We start from the raw sequence: 18,317 nt of genomic DNA, 5'->3' as shown, positions 1-18,317 counted from the left end.
TTTAACCATTTAAAAACTCACACTTTAAATTTTATTTCTTTTTTTTAATACCTTAAATCACTTACGGACATTAATCTTATAATTCGAATGCGAGTCTTTTGTTTTTCTGCAGTTCTATTAAGGAGTTTTGCTGATGCTGTAGATCAACAGCAACAAGTGATCTTGATGATCACCGCTGTCACTGGAGCTGGTGGTGATGTACCACCCATAATCATGGGCTAGAATACCAGGGACTTCGACCATGGTGATTTTATCGAATGGCTCGACCTACATGAAGTACATCAGGTCTCCATGGTGGAGGGGAAGGCCTCATGTCTTGAAGAAGCCTACAAAGTCCTCCCACGTAATCACATTAGCAGGGGTTGTCTGCCTGCATATTGGTGGACTGCAAATATAGTCAGCAAGTGAGAGGGAAACCCAGGGGGCTGTTAAGGGCATACTTGCATTTGGTGAAAGTCATATACGCTGAGATGTATAAGAAATTCAGGAGAGAGCTTGCAACACTAATAACACAGTCTAAGAGAAAATATTGAGCACAACTAATTAAGGTGGAGTCGGACATGTGGGAGAGATCCTGTGTGGTACTAGTGAAGAAAGCAGTAAGATCCAGAGCTATAGATATGAGGTGTCCACAAGAAGTGAACATAATGGGCTCTACCCCCTAGGGAAGCTCAAACTCCACTGTTGTTTACTGATGCAGAACTGGAGGCGGCAATCACACAAATACTGTCGGCCAGGGTGCCTGGACCAGACCTCCTGCTTAATATGGTTAATCAAGATGCCGGCATGAGCCGAGCCAGAAGCGTTTTTAGAGACATACAATGTCTGTCTTGAAGAGGCAGTATTCCCTGGCAGATGGAAGCATCAATGGCTGGTACTGGTTCCTAAACCGGGAAGGGATCTGGCACTTCCCTCCTCATACCGGCCCCTAGCGATGATTGATGCGCTAGCGAAAGTGCTGGAGCGTATGATCCAACAAAGGAAAGTTGGTGTACTGGAAGAACAGGGCGGGCTCTCTGCGAATGTAGTTTGAATTTTGCAGGGGCAAGTTTGCCCTTGATGCCATGGCTGCGGTCTGCGATCTGACAGGAAGAGTCTTGAGGAGAGGTGACGGTAAAATCTGCATTCTAGTCATTTTGGACATACAAAATGTATTTGATTGCATCATTATACAGTAATAATGGGAGCACTGAAGGAACTACGTGTCCCTTCCTACCTGCAACGGATGGTGCGAAATTACCTCATTAGATGTCAGATGATCTAGACTGAATGAAAGGTACGTTGAGAATCTCAATAGAGGGGTGCCACAGGGGGTCAGCCTTGGATCAACCCTCTGGAACGCGGCATATGAAAGGAGGATTCAGGTTGTTCTCACACAATCGGTTACATTATTTGGCTACACTGATGACAAAGCGTTGCTAGTGGAGGTGGAAACAATGTATGAGGCTGCTGACAAGATAACTAAGTCGTATATAAGGATTAGTGAGTGGATGGCTGGGGTAGGACTGGAGTTAGCTCCTGAAAAGATGAAGATGGTGGTGATCTCTGCCACTAGAGGAGGCCAACTCTATATCTGATCCTTGATAACAGAGAAATTGTGTTCCAGGCGGCCATAAAATGCCTGGGAGTCTGGGTCAACTCCAGACTAACGTTTAGCACTCATGTACTCTGGGCTTGTGAGAAAGCCAAGAAAATGAGGAGGCTTATTGCTAGCCTACTCCCAAATACAAGAGGGCCCACCCAACAAAGAAGAAAACTGCTTACTGGTGTGGTCTATTCAACCCTGCTATATGGTGCTGAGTTATGGGCAGGTGTTGTAAGAATTGCCAAGTGGGTAAATTGGAATCTATCCACAGGAGGTGTAAACTCAGAGTAGCGGCCACCTATAGAACGGTGTCCAGAAAGGTAGTTGGGGTGATTGCTGGACTCCCACCTGTAGACTTTATGATTATGCGGCATAGCAGAACTAGGGAACTGCAAACACTTCCACAAGAAGAAAGGAAGCACTCTGCTGAAGTACTAGAAAAGATTGTATAAACATGGCAGGAATGGTGGGACCAGGCTCTCTGAAGGATAGATCATTGTCTTATTGGGGACATCAGGGGGTAGTGCCGGAAGACCCATGGCACGCTGGGTTTTGAATTAACACAATTCCTGGCTAGTCAAGGGGGATTCAGGTCACATTTGTACAGATTCGGGCTCGACCAGTCTGAAAATTGCCCGGAGTGCAAGGTAGAAGAGACCCCCCAACATGTATTCTTTCTGTGCTCACAACTCGCCATAGAGCGTAGAGAGATGCTGGGCAACCTGAGATGTGAGCACATGTTCCACCTGAGGACACCATACGGATCCTATTACAAGGTGAGACAGTGGAAGAGTGTGGAAAGATTCATCAGGATGATCACTTATGAATGACTCAGGAAGCTGCATTTATGAATGCAGCTTCCTGAGTCAGTAGCTGCAGAGTCCTACACAGGAGAATGGTGCTAGAGGGTGTGGGGGCGGACAGGTTCTCAGCTGAGTACCTAGGGTTCCCCCGTATATATGGGGGAATGCCTGGGTGCAATGAGGCCAAGGACACTCTGCATTCTGCTCGTGCATCTGATGGTGGCCACCAGTACGTGGTATGGCTGATTGTAGTATTAGTGTGACTGTATGAGATTTCTGTCTTGATTGCTGTGTGGTGCGTATCGCATAGGTGTTATGGTTGTGAGAAACTATATCCTCTTCCTTGCATGGATCTCCTGTGATATGTTGTTATCGGTGTGTGTATCTGATGTATTGTATGTGTGCGATATTATGTTGGTTTGTTATGACTGTGAGGGGCAATTGCCCTTTCCTGGTAAAATGCTTTCCTAGCGATACTGAGAAAGTGGGAAGCCAGGGGTGGAGGTTTAGTCAGTAGTGTACAGATGTAGATACACCCTTGGCTATAACTGGTGGGACCTGTTAGCGAGCCTGACAGTGATTAGGCACCCGTAAATGGAGTCCCCCCACCTCTTTAACAAAAAAAATCCATAGCAACAAAACATAATTGAAATTTCAAATTACTAAATATCAATAACTATGGAATCCTAGAAAACAATTAATAAGAAATAATCTAAACACAAGCATCAAAATATGTTATCAAAAGTAACTTACTTGCGAATGATACTAATTGGAACTGGAACGTGGAAATCTTCACTTGAAGACGGACTGTCTGAACGATTTATCATTTCCTGAATTTCTTCTCCAAGATTATTAACAAATGCCTCAAAAAGGTTAAACTGTAGCAAGAAAAATCATTCAAAATAACAATAGTAATGTCTATCAGAAATTAAAATTTAACTGCAATTAACCCTTTAGTTGTCTTACACTACTGGCTTTACTAATTCCAGAGTAAAACTGACCCTCTTTCATTTCAATCAAAAAGAATATTCAGATTAGAATACTAACTGTTAACAACAAAAATGATCTACATTACTTTCTTACACTCTTTAACAATTTAATCATTAAACAAACATAACCAAGGAAAAGGCAGGATAGTGAGGTACAGATGATTTAGCCCACAGAAATCATAAAATCTAACAAACATCAGTCAGCAGTGTGCCTCAGGCCTCCTTCCAAGCAGTGCGTGCCCATCCTACATACATCTACATATTCCTGGACAAATTAGTTTACCTTTATCAGAGTGGGAATAGAACATTACTTTAGCTAGAATGATGTGGACCATTACTCCATTTATATCAGAACCTGTATCAAAAGGTATGTATGTTGTGATTTCACTATGGATGCAACAGGAAGACAGACAGATAGATAGAACAGAAAGGTATATTAGATTATCATACTAAGGAAATCCATGACTGAAAATGAAATGAACCGGTAATTGAACTTGATGAAACAATGAGCCAAGCATGGTGTTTTGTGTGACACTTCAATAAACATAAAGAGATGTAAGGGCCAACCTTCCACTTCTTTTTTACCATGAGTTCAACTCTCAGGGTAATAGACTATCAACATCAAGTTCTATTATAATGTTCTGAGGGAGGTCATTCAGGGTAAAAGAACTGAACTGTTGCAAGACGGTAATCGAATGCTTCATTAGGAACATTTATTTACCAGCTTCAACAATATGATCACTGCTCCATTCACCCTTAAGCACCAGATTTGGCACATTGCAATTTCTTCCTCTTCTCAAAGACAAATACTGAAAGGTCTGCATTTTGATACTATGTAGATCTAGTGTAGGTTGCAAAAAGTGTTTGATATGGTTGTATAATTCAAGCTGCCCTCTCATACTCACACACTTCTTACTCAAAGTTTTTTTAAGGCCAGTGTCCAGATAAGGGGATGATTATTAGTCACATTATTAATAAACAAAAATAATTTAATAATCTAACATACCTTTTCATATTCTTGATTTGATGGATTCACAGGAGTTTTTAAGACAGAAGATGGTTCATTAGGAACAGCAGTAACTCGTTCTTTGTTACTTACTGCAGCTTCAATTCTCTTTTTCACTTCAGTCTGTAATTTTTTTAGCCGGGCAGAAGTACTTTGTCTTTTTCTATTTATATTAAATAAATCATTATCCTAAGAATAAAAAAAAAGAAATCATCCACATTTTAAAAAAATAAACTTACTATCTTGAAACAAACATCACAAAATAAGATTTAAAAAAGATACATAAATATTAATTTCTAAGAATGGTGTTGGGAAATGCATTGGATATTATTAATATATATTTAAAGAAAAGTAAATAAATAATACAGTTAGATCTTTCTGTCACGTAGCTGTCTACCTTTATATCATTAATGTATTCATGTGATCCTCATTTAACACACATAATGTGAGACTCCTCATGTGTCTCTTTTTCATTTTTCTATCTATATGCCTATCTCAGGGGTCAAACTTCACACTTCAAAAAAAATACTAAATACTAAATACTTGGCTGGTGGGAGTGAAAAGCTTGACAACTATCAATGTAGAAATCATAAAAATAAAACAAAGCTGTAAAATTAAACAACTGGATTATAATAAATTACTAAAATATACAATTCTTATGCAAGCATAAGCATAGAATAGAACAAAAAAAAGTAGTATAGCAATTACAAAATAAATGTATGAGAAGCATAAAACTGTAAGGATAGCAAGAAATAAAAATTTCTACATGAAAAAAGGCAAAATGGGGGAAATTAGGTAAAAACTTCACATCATTGGACCTTTAACTCTACCATCAAAAAACTAAATGTCTCAAATTGCTACATACTGAGAATGGCAGCACAGTCAACAGTCTAATGCTCCTTATCTGACAACGTAAAATATTCCATAATTATAATAAGATAAAATATTACTTATGATAGAAAAGGAAAGAAAAGAATTTCCCTAGAAAGGGGATGAAACAAATAATGCCAAATGTTGGAATAATGTGGACATCCTCCTAAGGTTCCAGTTAGGAATTACGAAAAGAAATCACAATGAGCCATCATTTTCTTTATCACATGAACGAACATGAAGTAATTTTAAATAAATTAAATTTGTATCACAAAACATTAAAATTTACATATGAAATGGAAGATAATGGAAAAATAAATTATTTAGACGTAAATATTAAAATAAAAACAATTAAATAACAACTGGAGTATATAAAAAAATGAAATCATTATAAACAAGAATTCTAATCATCCTTGGTCCCAAAAAATTAATATTTTTTTTTAAAAACATGATAAATAGAGCAATAAAATACATAAACAATAAACAGGAATCGTATATTGAAATAAATAATACAAAAAATATAGCTATAAAAAATGGATGTCGTACATCATTGATTTAAAATACATATAAAAGAAATAATCCAGAATTTCTCAGTAACACAAACATTACTACATTAATACCCATAATAAAAATTTAAAAAAATAGTGAAAATATTTATATAAAATACTCTTATAAAAATAAAATTATAGAATACTTGATTGACGCATATAACAATAAAAAATATAAACCTGACAATATCATATAATAAAACTTTTAAAATATTATAATAAAAAAGTAAAAAATATAATTCATCTGGTATTTATAGAATAAAATGCAACAATTGCAAAAAAATATATATTGGTAAAACAAATAGATCCTAAAGATAAAAAATAGGTTTCTCAAATGTAGCTGACCATTTAATAATCATAATATAACTGGTTTAGAAAATAATTTAGAAATAATCGAAAGATTGAACATGAAAATAGTAATAAAAAATTATAAATTTTAGAAAAATTGTATATATATATCAACCTCCTAAGATTGTATTTATTTATATATATATATAAACGTAAATTCAACCTTATAAATCTGCAAACAGAATTTGATGGGACATTCTTATTTACAAAAATTATTTAAGTTGGCATACAAAGATAAGATATTGATAAATTAATAGTTAATGTAATACTTTTTCATTCTCTTTCTTGACAGAACAAATATTTGTTCTGAATTTAAAACTGTTTTTTAATGTTTTAAATTTTTTTATCAATAAACAATTTTTACAAAATAAAAGTAAAAGGCTATAATTTAATGTGTAAATGTAAAAAATAAGAATTATTAAAAAAACATCACTGAAGATGGATTTAGGCCTGAAAAAATTTTGAACATGAAAAGGTAAAGATTAAGACTGTTCACTAATTCTATACTTTGTAGAGGCTGAAAAAATATTATATTACATATAGTTATTTATGTACAGAGAAAAAAGAAAGAAAAAATGGACTATAAAAAATTTAATCTCTATATATATATATTAAACAATGTATTTAATGTGTTGTAATTAATAATTAAAAATTATTGTAAAAAAAAAAGAAGAAATTGTTGTAATTAAAAATCACCTGTGAACATGCCAAAATAGTTTAATATAAACTTATAAATTTATACGAGTATTGTTGAATAATTAAACAGATTAGAGGCAACAGTAGAAAAATTATTTAATATTATAAATTGAAATTGTCTAATGTTCAAGTTCACATCCCTGAAATAGATATTATCAGTTGTTTGAAAAAAATTAAAATTATTATAACCTCTTTTATTTCAAAATGTCACCTCTTCTTGAAATGTGTGGAACAACAGCTTGATAAGATATGATTTTTAATTTCTGAAGGGTAAAACCAGCCAAAATTTACTCGTGAATGTTAAAAACAATATGGTAATAAGTGTATTAATCATGTAAATTTTTATAAGTGGATTGAACTGTTCAAATTGGACAGAACAAGTGTCACCAATTTTTATCGAAGCAAAAGACTGGGGGAAGATTTGACTGATGCTTTCAAAACCACATTATGATCTTAATCGCAAGGACAGATGCAAAAAACTGATAAATTGCTGAAATCTGTAGTGCAAGTATTGGCACTATCCATTTCAATATTCATAAGCTGAATTACCATCTAGTGTGTTCAAGGAGGGTTGTGAGACAGTTGACTCAAAATCACAGGGAAGTCTGAATTAATATTTATATTGAACTTAAACAACAGTTTTTGGCTAAAGAAATTACTTCTTTAGACTGCATAATAACTTGTGATGAATTACGAGTCAGAATCCAAACATCAGAGTACGGAATGGATTCATACAAGTTCACCTGCAGACAATAATTCAAAATCTACAGTAATGGTGTAGAGGCTAATTCAAGAGATGCTAGTGATATTTTGGGACTACAATGGTTCAATTTATGATTATTTGGAAGAACAGCATAAACCCAACAACGAGTACTATTATGATATGCGAGAAAATAAAGTGAAACTCACAATAAAAAGGAAACATTCTGGTTTCCATTAAAAAAAAAATGTTATTCTTATGCATGAAAAAACAGTATGGAAGTGCATTCTGCACACCAACTTACAGTTTCAACCTTCTACCATCAGATTTTTTTTGAACTCTCTCAGTGTTTACATGGTACCAAGTTCAGCAACAATAAGCAGGTCAAGAATGGTTCTGACACTAAGGTGAATAATTCTCTACTAATAAATAAAAGAAAGTTCACAGAGAGATAAGACAAGTGCCTAAATATAGCCAGAGATTGTGTGGAAAAGTATTGTTAGTTTCATCACCATTGAATAAATAATAATCTTTCTACAATTGTCTGATTACTGAATGACCCTCATATAAAAAGCTTTTCAAATCCATGCTCATCATCATTATTAAAATATTATATCAGGCAAATATATTACCTATATTAATGTAAAGCCTGATAGTTGTCATGATTGACTGAATTAAATATTGTTACAATTTACCTGTTAAAACAAGTGTGTGTATGTTTATATTTATAAAAAAACATTTTTCTACAAGTTAATTATTTATTTCTAGACTATTTTCTATATTTTTAATAACAGATAACAACATAGACATATATTTAAAATATCAATCATAGTCGAGTGTCTTTATGTAATGAGGTAATAAGGAACAATTGAAAAATTTTTTCTTTTATTTTAGTACATTCTTATTGTTTGAAAAATCCTTGTTTAAAACAACAGTTTTACATTTTATATTTGTTTACAATCATACTAAAACGGTATGGTTCATAAAGTATCAAATTATACATCCAATAACAAAACCGAATTAAGCAATGACTTCATATAAATTAAACTTATAGCACACCAAAATTAATATGTATTTTTATGGAGTATTTTAATGAAAAATGCATTAAAAACTATATAAGAAAATAAAAAACATAAACCCAGGGAATATGTCACACTTTATTACATTAATAAAAATACAAATAAAATAATTAATGTCTACAATAATGAATGTTGTACTGCATAATTTAAAGCATTAAACAAATCATAATAAAATGATATCAACAGTAAATTTAACAATAGACAAATGTGTCTATTGTTAAATTCTATAAATGTATAGAATTAACAGTGATGTCTAATATACAGTACAATTAATTCATGATAATAATATGCATATAATTAAAAATTATTAATATTAAAATGTCAAAACTACAGTTATACTATAACCAATCTGTTAAACCTTAGCCAAATTGGATTAATTTTTTTTTTTAGAAAAGTATGTCCATTTAAACAAAATTAACATGAAAATTATTTTAAAAATGCAACAAAAAAAATTCACAAACATACAAATTTTTCCACTTGCATATACAATATAACACACATGTAAAGAGTTTCTTACCATGTTTTTACTAACTTTAGCTTCATAAGTTTCTAAGCCAGCAGGTTCATACCCAGCAACAGGCAAACAAGCTAATGAAGTTTTGCATGCATTTATCCAAATTATACTGACAAGAGGTATTTTCCATTTCTTTGCCTTTCTATATGTGGACAACAAACCATCTCTAAAAATAACATGAGTTACCTGGAATGAGAAAAAAATAATCCAGTCACAATATATATTGGATTTTTGTATAAAAATTTCTTACAAAAGTTTTTCCAACATCTAACAATTACAGTCCAATATCAAAAGTACAGTTCAATAAGAAGAAAAATAACACTTCATTAAAATGTGTAAAACAAATTCTCAAATTATATGATTTCAATATGTAATTAACAGTTCAGAAAACAAACTGTACTCAAAAGCATTTGTACAAATACAATGAAGTACCAAAACTTGGGTTGAATTAAATACACAAAGAACAGAAGCAAAAGGTAAAAAAATATAAATAAAAAATTATTAAACTTAATAATAATGAATTAAAAATTATTAAAATAAATAGATTTTAAATTATAAAAATTCCTTACATGAATTTGTGCTTAATGAAAATAATTTTATGTATAAATGGTACAACACTTGAATAGCATGAAATCACAGCAGGCAAAATCTTTGAAAATAGACTTTTAAGTTCTTAATGCTATTTCAATTAAAATTAATTAATTCTAATTTACTAAACATAAATCATATTAACTACAAGTAATGGAATCTACATGATTTAAACAAACCTTCTTAGAAAATCTATTTTCAACTTCAGCACCCATTGATTCCAATTCATGCTTTACATTATCATAAACAAAGTGCAATCCACACACTTTTACATCAATAAATGCAATGACACCTGTAAAAATAAATAATTCTCAATATAAACAATTACAAAGATGAAAGACTATAACAGAGTATGCGAGAGATCATGTAATGTCAGTAAAGTTAGAAATTAATATTTAGAAACCAAGGAAAATAAACAAAATTGAACTTTTTTTAAATTAAAATTCAATGAATTCTCTATTGATAGGTAAATTAGCTACCAAGGATACTTAAAACTGAATATAATAGCTGTTGAAACATATATATTAAAGGAAAGTGGCAAAATATGTTTTCATGCAGGCAGCATCTGTGCCAATTTTTTTCTATTAAATACATTTACATTAAAAAAATGTATTTATTATAATATATTTATATTTTTAAAAAAAGTAAAAAATATATTTATATTAATATTATATTATATATTATATTCTTCTTACAATATAAATACAAAGTGAATACTAAATGAATGATTTTTAAAACTTAGTATTTAATACCTTTTAACTTATTGTTCTCTGTTGCTTCTTTTAATTACTTTCAAGGATTATTGGCTCCTAAGTTTTTTTTATTAATATAAACATGTTTTAAACATTAAAAATTTATAGATTTGTGTTTGGAATTTGTCATTAAAAACTGATAATAGAGAAGAAAATTGTATTTCAATAGCTACAAAATTAAACCATACCATCTCTAAATTCTTATGTTTATAGTATATTTTCAATAATTTTTTATTTAAAAAAAAAATCTGTGATAGTTAACTTAAAGTAAAAATGAGAGTTAGCATAAACTCTAAATAAGAGGCAGTAAGTGATATTGAATATTAATAATATAATTAAGGATAGACAATTTTTTTCTAAAAACATCAAGTAACCTTAATATGCAATAAAATACATGTAAATATTTAGTAATTAACCAGAATGAGACTACATGGTTATATAGAAGTAAATTTACTGTAAATGTCATTTAAATACTTTAGTTTACTCACCTCGAAGAAGTATGGATGTAACAGGCTGGGTACAAGGCAAATCATCTTCCTCCAAATCTTCTCTATTGGTATCCTTAACATTCAAGCAATTAGGTTCTGAAAGTATATGTTTAGACACTTCACACTGAATATTCACATCAGAACTGTTTAATTTTTTTACACCACTGATTTGTACATCCTTATTATTTACACTAGATCTGTTGACTGGAGTCCTAGAAAGTACATCTGTTCCACCAGCAAAAACTTTTGTTGATGAACAAACAGGATGAAATGATTCAATATCAGAATTAAATGAAAAATTGTTATTTTTCATACTTATTTTATTTCCTTTATTGTCACAATGAACATCAGCAGTAACAGTTTTAACATTTCTTTTATAAGATTGGCATTTTTCTGTGTTAGATAAACTATTGGCAAATGAACTTTTTGATGAATTTTTATACTTCGTTCCATTAACATTAAGTTTGCTACCCGAACAACTCAAAACTTTTGACAATGAATCCTGAAAGCTAGGCTTTTTAACCTTTGGTGTTGACTGTGATCTAGTGTTCAAATTAAATTCTAAAGCATTTTGATCACTTAATTTATTCCCTGAAATCGATATTTTTCTCTCTTTTTTATTCGAATCTTTAAAAGTATTTCGTGACGGAGATTTAGACAAAATATCCATAACATCAGTCTTATGAGAATGGTTAATTAATTTGAATGCTGCAGCCGAAAAATCACTGTCATCACTAAAAAAGGTACTCTCGGAATCGTTTTCCACATTATTTACCAGTAAATTATCGACGACATTTTTATTATTACGACATCGAGGTCGCAAATTAATATTCTTAAAACATACATCCCCAATAGGAACTCCGAGAGAACGTTCCACTGTTGGACTGCTACTGTCATCACTATTCGAATTTGCCATTTTATAAAAGATACATAAGTCAAAATCACAACAGGTTAATATACTGCAACAAACAAATGATTAAAAAGAGGATTCAAAACTTACAAAAAGCAGCAAATATTACACTGTTGCCGCCAATTTATTAAATTTAAGGTTACACTCCCAAAACAAAAGTTCAGTTCAAAACATTAAGACTAATCGACCTCGTTCTCAGCTGCTGTTCAGAACAAGACCTGAAAGCAGCGTTACCAATGTTTTTCGGTTTCTCATTAGAATCTATGTACGTACTTTAAAGCTCTATCATTATAAGTGTTTAATTATAAACTTAAAAAAGTAAAGTAATTGTAAAAGAACATAAATTAATGAAAAAGTTAATCATAAAAATTATTAAAAATAGAAATTACAGTTATATTCTTTCATTTAGGGAAAGAGCAACACCACCTTCCACGGATAAATGAGATCAGGATGATAAGTATGACATGTAAATGAGTATTGTACAGACTCAAGCCAACCATTGCTGAGACGTGTGATTAATTCAACTCCAACTACCAATTTACACCGGTATCCACTGTCTAGTATTCAAATAAAAGTAACTAATTTTTACAAGGATTTGAACGTCAGAATCTTCGAAATCAGCTGATTTGCGACGTGCGCAAAAAATGCACACATCGAATTCTGAATATTGTCTTTTTAAGTCTGTTAAAAAACGAATCAGTTTTTAAAGGAGGAAATCTAACGAAGTCTGATTTTTGTACTTAAGACGTTCTGAATTTCACTGATCTTTTTTTTTTAAATTATGAAATTTTACTCTTCACAACTGGTATTGAACTCTATGAATTATTTTGTTAAATTAGTTCATCTGACAGTCGCGTTGATATTTTTTCGTTTAATTTAAGCATTACATTTTTTAATGAAAAATTAAATCGTGAAGATCTAATTTTTGACATCATGGTTTTTTACAATTTGAATATTTTCATATCTTATCACTAGATTGTTATAGCCTGTCATTCTTAATTAAAAGATATCTTTTAAAAACTCAAAACTGGTTGGTCGATTTAGACCAAAAAAATTGCACATACTGATATGGAATTTTTTTTTTACCAAGATTCACATTTCTTATCTTTGCGCTTACTGTTTCTAACAAATGGCTTGTTTTTTAGGCATATTTTAAACAAAAATAAAATAGCTTCTTTCTTCCTAATTTTTAATAAAATCTAAAAAAAATTTTTTTTTTTTGGAAATATTAAATTTATGCTTGGAGTATTAATGTTCTCACAATAAAAAGTTGTAGGGGTTTTCTTTGTATAATTACCATTTCTATTGTGTAAATAATTTTTATTTGTTAAGATCCTCAATATTTATAAATTACATCATTAAATTTAACTTTTTTTAATGCAACTACATATAAAATAAGGTGAGCATATTGAATAAGAAATATAAGCTGTAAGTTAAGGCAACACATGACATATATGTTACTTAATGAGCTGGCTTTTAGTTCAATCCGGCTATGTTACAAGAATTAATAAGTTCTGAAGAATTATTGTGTTGAGAGTCTTTAAATATGGTTTTAAAGTTTTGCTGATTATCATAGATATAATATGGTCTAGAAAGTTGAACTGTTGTGCTTATATTGTACAGTGAAATGCAACTTGGTTTGCAAATGAATGTAATGATGACTTTGTATAATGACTCTGTATTGTGTAATGAGACTTTGTTTAAAGGTGTAATGGTATCAATACTAACATAGCATTGTCATTGTATTATTAATTGCTACTCATTGTGTAGCAAGAATATTTTGAACTAATTAATAGATCTGGATGAATGAGTTATATGAATAGTTTTGCTCTGTGCTAGGTTTATTATTTCAGGTAATTAGTTTTGATGTTTTTCAATATTTTTTGTAACATTCTGATAGATTCTTGAACAGGTATATTAGTGTAGAGGTTGATTATGCCAGACAAATGTAGTTATCTGGTATGGTAAAATATTTTATATTTTTTATGCATAAATTATTTTTGGGCATAGTGATTTCAGGATCTGGATTTAAACCTTTCTCAAAAACATCTTTCACACAAATCTATGATCTGAGCGAGATTCGTAATGGTGCGTCTGGATAACCGTAAAAACTAAAGAATTTTTACAATGAACTAAATCGAAATCAACCCTCTCAGATTCATAATCACCAATCTCGTACCTCACCATAATCTTTCTAACTCAAAGTTAGAATTGTAATATCCAAACAATTGGAACCAAATTCATCCTTCACGATTGACAATCAACCAATATGAAAAGATCAGTTAAGAGATAATGGCAAATTGGAGTAGCTGGAAGTCCCTACACAACAACAAACTGAACAATCAAAACGAAAAATTAAATTAAACAAATTTTCCACTTTGCTACTTTAAATATCAACTGGCAAACTGAAGCAGCTGACTGACATACTAGATAAACAAAAAAATTCTAATCAATGCTCTTCAAGAATTAAACACAGATCCAGAATCCATGGAATTTGGAGGATATTGTCCTTGCAAAAAACCACCATGGAAGAGAGTAATGAAGTCAGTTTTACAATTCAGAGTTGGATTTTAATACACAACAATAAAATATGACTCTATAGAAGACTTTCCATCTACATCATCCCACGCATCAGCTCTCTTAACAATTAAAACCATGAATAAAGTATACATCCTAATTAATGTACATGCATCCACTAACAATACAGAAAAGATACAAAGCCTGGCCTAATGATCACCCTGACCCCATAGGGGAAGGCACTTGCCATGTGACTATTATGATCACCACAACACCCCCTCCATACCTGATGGGCTTTATCGAAGGTCATCTTCAAAACCTCAGGCAAAAGACATCTCTCAGCCTTGTTCTTACCTCTCAGGATGCCACCATGCAAATGACACATGTGACATTTTCATTGGTGTACTATAAATACCTACTATTAATCAAACTAAACATGAATAACCCTACAGTCAAGTCTTAAACAAGACTGAACAACCTAAATTGTGCTGAAAACCTTAAAATTCACACCAATCAGCCTGATTCTTTCAATTTTCTCGTAAATCTAATATAGACCCAATAATATTGAGCCTACATATAACTTCAGTTTGCTTTAGGTCATATCTTGCACATTCATAAAATACATGGTATGAATCATCCAGTACAATGAGGACACACATCTGAGTCAACCAAGCCAATATGTCCCTAAAAGCACCATGCCCTGAAAGAAATTATGTTACGTATTTATTCGGGTATACCCAAGAGGCACCTCACAATTCGAAACCACACTGACCAATCTCTTTCACTTTTCTGAAGTCAACTCCCCAGATTTCTTAGCAACATAACATTGCTGTCTCTCAGACATCTATTGGCTTGACACTAGCAATCACCAAGATTGCTTCTTGAGATATTGTACGATAACCACTGGTAACTGTTAACAGCAAAAGCTGTTAAGTCCTCAATAATATAACCTGGTAACTTTTAAATTTCATCCTACCCACCCATACAGGCACAGCATACAATATAATTGCCTCGCATATGCCTTTGTAAAGAATACTCATGGTCTTAAAATTAAGATCCCAATGAGGATTGACCACTCATCGAATTCCAAAAAAGGCATTACAAGTCTTTTTCACGACGTATACTTCATCTGCTGCTTGAATAAAAAATTCTCAATCAAGGATCACCCGAGGTACTCTGAGCCTGAACATATTTAATTCGATGGCCTGAAATTGAATCACAAGGTGGCCTCCTCACAGCCAAACGGCCCTTAAGGAACATCATAGTGGTCTCTGGGCTGAATGTCATCTTATGTTGACCCCACAGCTCAACTATCCTACAGGCCTCAGTGGCCCTGAATTCAATCTCATTCTGCAGACGTCTTTCAACCAGCAGAACCCATCATCAGATTAGCCACGACAAAGCACTCGCTGGGTAACCTCAGCCACAGAAGAGAATCAGACTCTACAACCCATACACTGTCCTGAGAATAACCCTTAGACCTCACCTACCTCACCCTTTGTGGAGCAGCACATTTCGATGACTGAAGTAACTTTACAATACTTGCAATTCACTTTCAGTTCATCTCTTTTTTACAATTGATAAATCGTAGAAGGCCACCATAGATTGTTAAAGACACCAGAAATGTTGAGGAAAATCCCAAAAACATATTCCTCCTCACTGTCCGACACGAAACTCATTACCCTCAGTATAGCCTCTTTCGTTTCCCTACCGGGATGGAAACCATATTGGTTATCCAATAATAGCTGGTGTGAAGTTAATCTCTCTTTTATGCAGAGATACAATACCTTTTCAAATACTTTACCAAGCACCAGCAGCAACATCAAAGGACTCCTTATCCTTATCACCTCCTTTGAACAATAGTTTTACTATTCCTTTTTTCCAATACTGTGGAAAAAATCCCTTAAACATAAACCTATTAAACACACAGTTAATCTTTCTTACACACACCCCAACTGAGCGAATATGGATATCTACCGTTATCTCATCAAGGCCTTGCCCCATGTGAAACCATAGATCACCCGATGCACATCGACCTCGGCAATGTATCCCCGTGAAACAAGGCAACATCACACCACACCCGCAGATGGTATGCGGTTTCTCCCAACACGTCATAGACTGGCAATAAGTTATCTAACAGTTTCGTAAGATTTAAGCTTTGTGTGAAATCCAGACCAAGTCGAGAGGGCGGACAGAAGAACACTCTTCTTCTTTGTTTATGTCCTAAACCCCCCCAAAGATCCTTATTCCCTTGCTCATGTACTAACGAACATCAGGAACCGCACTTCACAATCCTAACCTTGTGAAAGTAGTTAACATCTACATTCCCTGCAGTTACTTACCAGCTCTGCCTACTGTTCAGGATTTCCCTCTCTTTGAGCTGGTCTCCGCAAACGACAGACTGTCTGCTTCAATGTTTTTAACTCCTTATTCCACCACAGCACAAGCCTCTCTGGACCAGTACTTCGTGGAATCAAACAGTCGGCAGCATAATGAAAGCTGCTGGCAGTTTCACTGCCAGGTTCTATAAATCCAAAACAGGGGTCCTATAAATTCAGACTCCTGTCCAACACATGGAGTCTTACCTCCATGTGCCTATCCAAAAACTTTTTCCAATCCGCAAGTGTGTACAGAGAACTACCCTGCTAAACTGAAATATTACATCGGTAGCTCTCACTCAAGCCACCAACGACCTCAAAAAAAAATTAATCGATCACTTGAGGAGTCATCAACTACCTTCCAATCACATACATTGACAGGAATAAACCTCCCAACGGTAACACTGAAATTTGTTCCATCAAACAGCCGATGCCTGTCCACTATATAGCTATGTGGACAACTCTGCAGAAACATTAAACACTTGAAGATTGTATTTAGTAAGAAAACTCTCAATCAATTTGCCGCCATCAGTGTATCTGCTCTGCCACTACATCATTCACATCCGCACTGATAATAATAGGACTTCAACCACAAAATCTGAGAATCTTATACCAGATCTTGAAATGACGATCAGTAGGATTACGATACTGAAAATATGAACATGCAACATAAAGATGCAAGTTCCAAACATCTATTCGGACAACTACATGATGACTATTAGAGAACTGACGCAAAAAGACACAATCGAATTCCCTTCTGTACAAAATGGCGGACATTCTATCTGAACCAGTACAGAACCTCTTCCAACCAAGAAAACCTGGTAGATCAAAAACACAATGTAAGAATGTTAAAGAAGAACATCCAAACCCCTCCGCAACGCAACCTCGCCCAGTTCAATCTGCAGAATGTAAGCAACTTGAGCATTCAGTTGCCCAATCCTAAACATCTAATGAATTTAAGTAGATATCGATAGCCCTCAGATAACAACCACAGATCTTGCTATCTACTGAATGCTACAATCCTTTACAATTGACATAGGTTGGACCCTCTGACTTTTTCAAACAGTCCTCCCGCTTGTGCCCTTCCTCACCACAATATGCACAGACTGCTGGCAAATCACAGAATTTGGCCTGACCATATCAACAGCACCTAAAACATCATTGGACGTCCAAGTACTTCTTCATCCGACAAGACGTGAATCTATAAATACCCTTCCCTCAGATGTCAAACTCTTAAGAAGAAATGGACTCACGTCGATCATTCCATGGTAGCGCTCTGCTTCAAGCCTACTCGTTTTAAATAGAAACCGACATTCAGATTTTAAAAGTCCCTTTGTCCATCTTGGTGTTCTGTTCTCGCAAGACAGACATTAACTCACACTGTCAGATGCCAGTTAATGTCATATATAATTACTCTAGAGCACATCTTTCTTTTAGGATTAACCCTCATGTCAGATTGAGCAACCTTTAGAGAATTAGAGTTCACTGGTGTCTTTGATGTCTGCTATTATGACTAACCCCTTCATTTCTTTTATATTTTGAATTC

General features: G+C 33.1%; 1 protein-coding gene across 4 annotated transcripts in view; it reads right to left on the bottom strand.

Annotated features, from left to right (window-relative positions):
- LOC142328761 (uncharacterized) overlaps nucleotides 1–12,415 on the bottom strand; it is a 37,451-nt gene extending 25,036 nt beyond the window's left edge. For 2 of the 4 annotated variants that reach the window (XR_012757356.1, XM_075372783.1), the window contains exons 1-5: nucleotides 10,967–12,415; nucleotides 9,906–10,018; nucleotides 9,142–9,324; nucleotides 4,384–4,572; nucleotides 3,142–3,266 (exon numbers count right to left, since the gene is read on the bottom strand). Coding sequence is in view for 2 of the 4 variants with exons in the window: in XM_075372783.1 (XP_075228898.1) it covers nucleotides 3,142–3,266; nucleotides 4,384–4,572; nucleotides 9,142–9,324; nucleotides 9,906–10,018; nucleotides 10,967–11,882 (1,526 nt within the window). In the remaining 2 variants the exon portion in view is untranslated. The remainder of the gene's footprint in view (nucleotides 1–3,141; nucleotides 3,267–4,383; nucleotides 4,573–9,141; nucleotides 9,325–9,905; nucleotides 10,019–10,966) is intronic. The other 2 variants (XR_012757355.1, XM_075372782.1) reach the window with 1 other exon arrangement.
- Between the last annotated feature and the right edge of the window lie 5,902 nt (nucleotides 12,416–18,317).

The sequence above is a fragment of the Lycorma delicatula genome, chromosome 8 (assembly GCF_047948215.1).
Source record: "Lycorma delicatula isolate Av1 chromosome 8, ASM4794821v1, whole genome shotgun sequence".
Taxonomy (NCBI): domain Eukaryota; kingdom Metazoa; phylum Arthropoda; class Insecta; order Hemiptera; family Fulgoridae; genus Lycorma; species Lycorma delicatula.
Note: the sequence above shows the minus strand (reverse complement) of the source record. Positions and strands in the feature narration are given on the sequence as shown.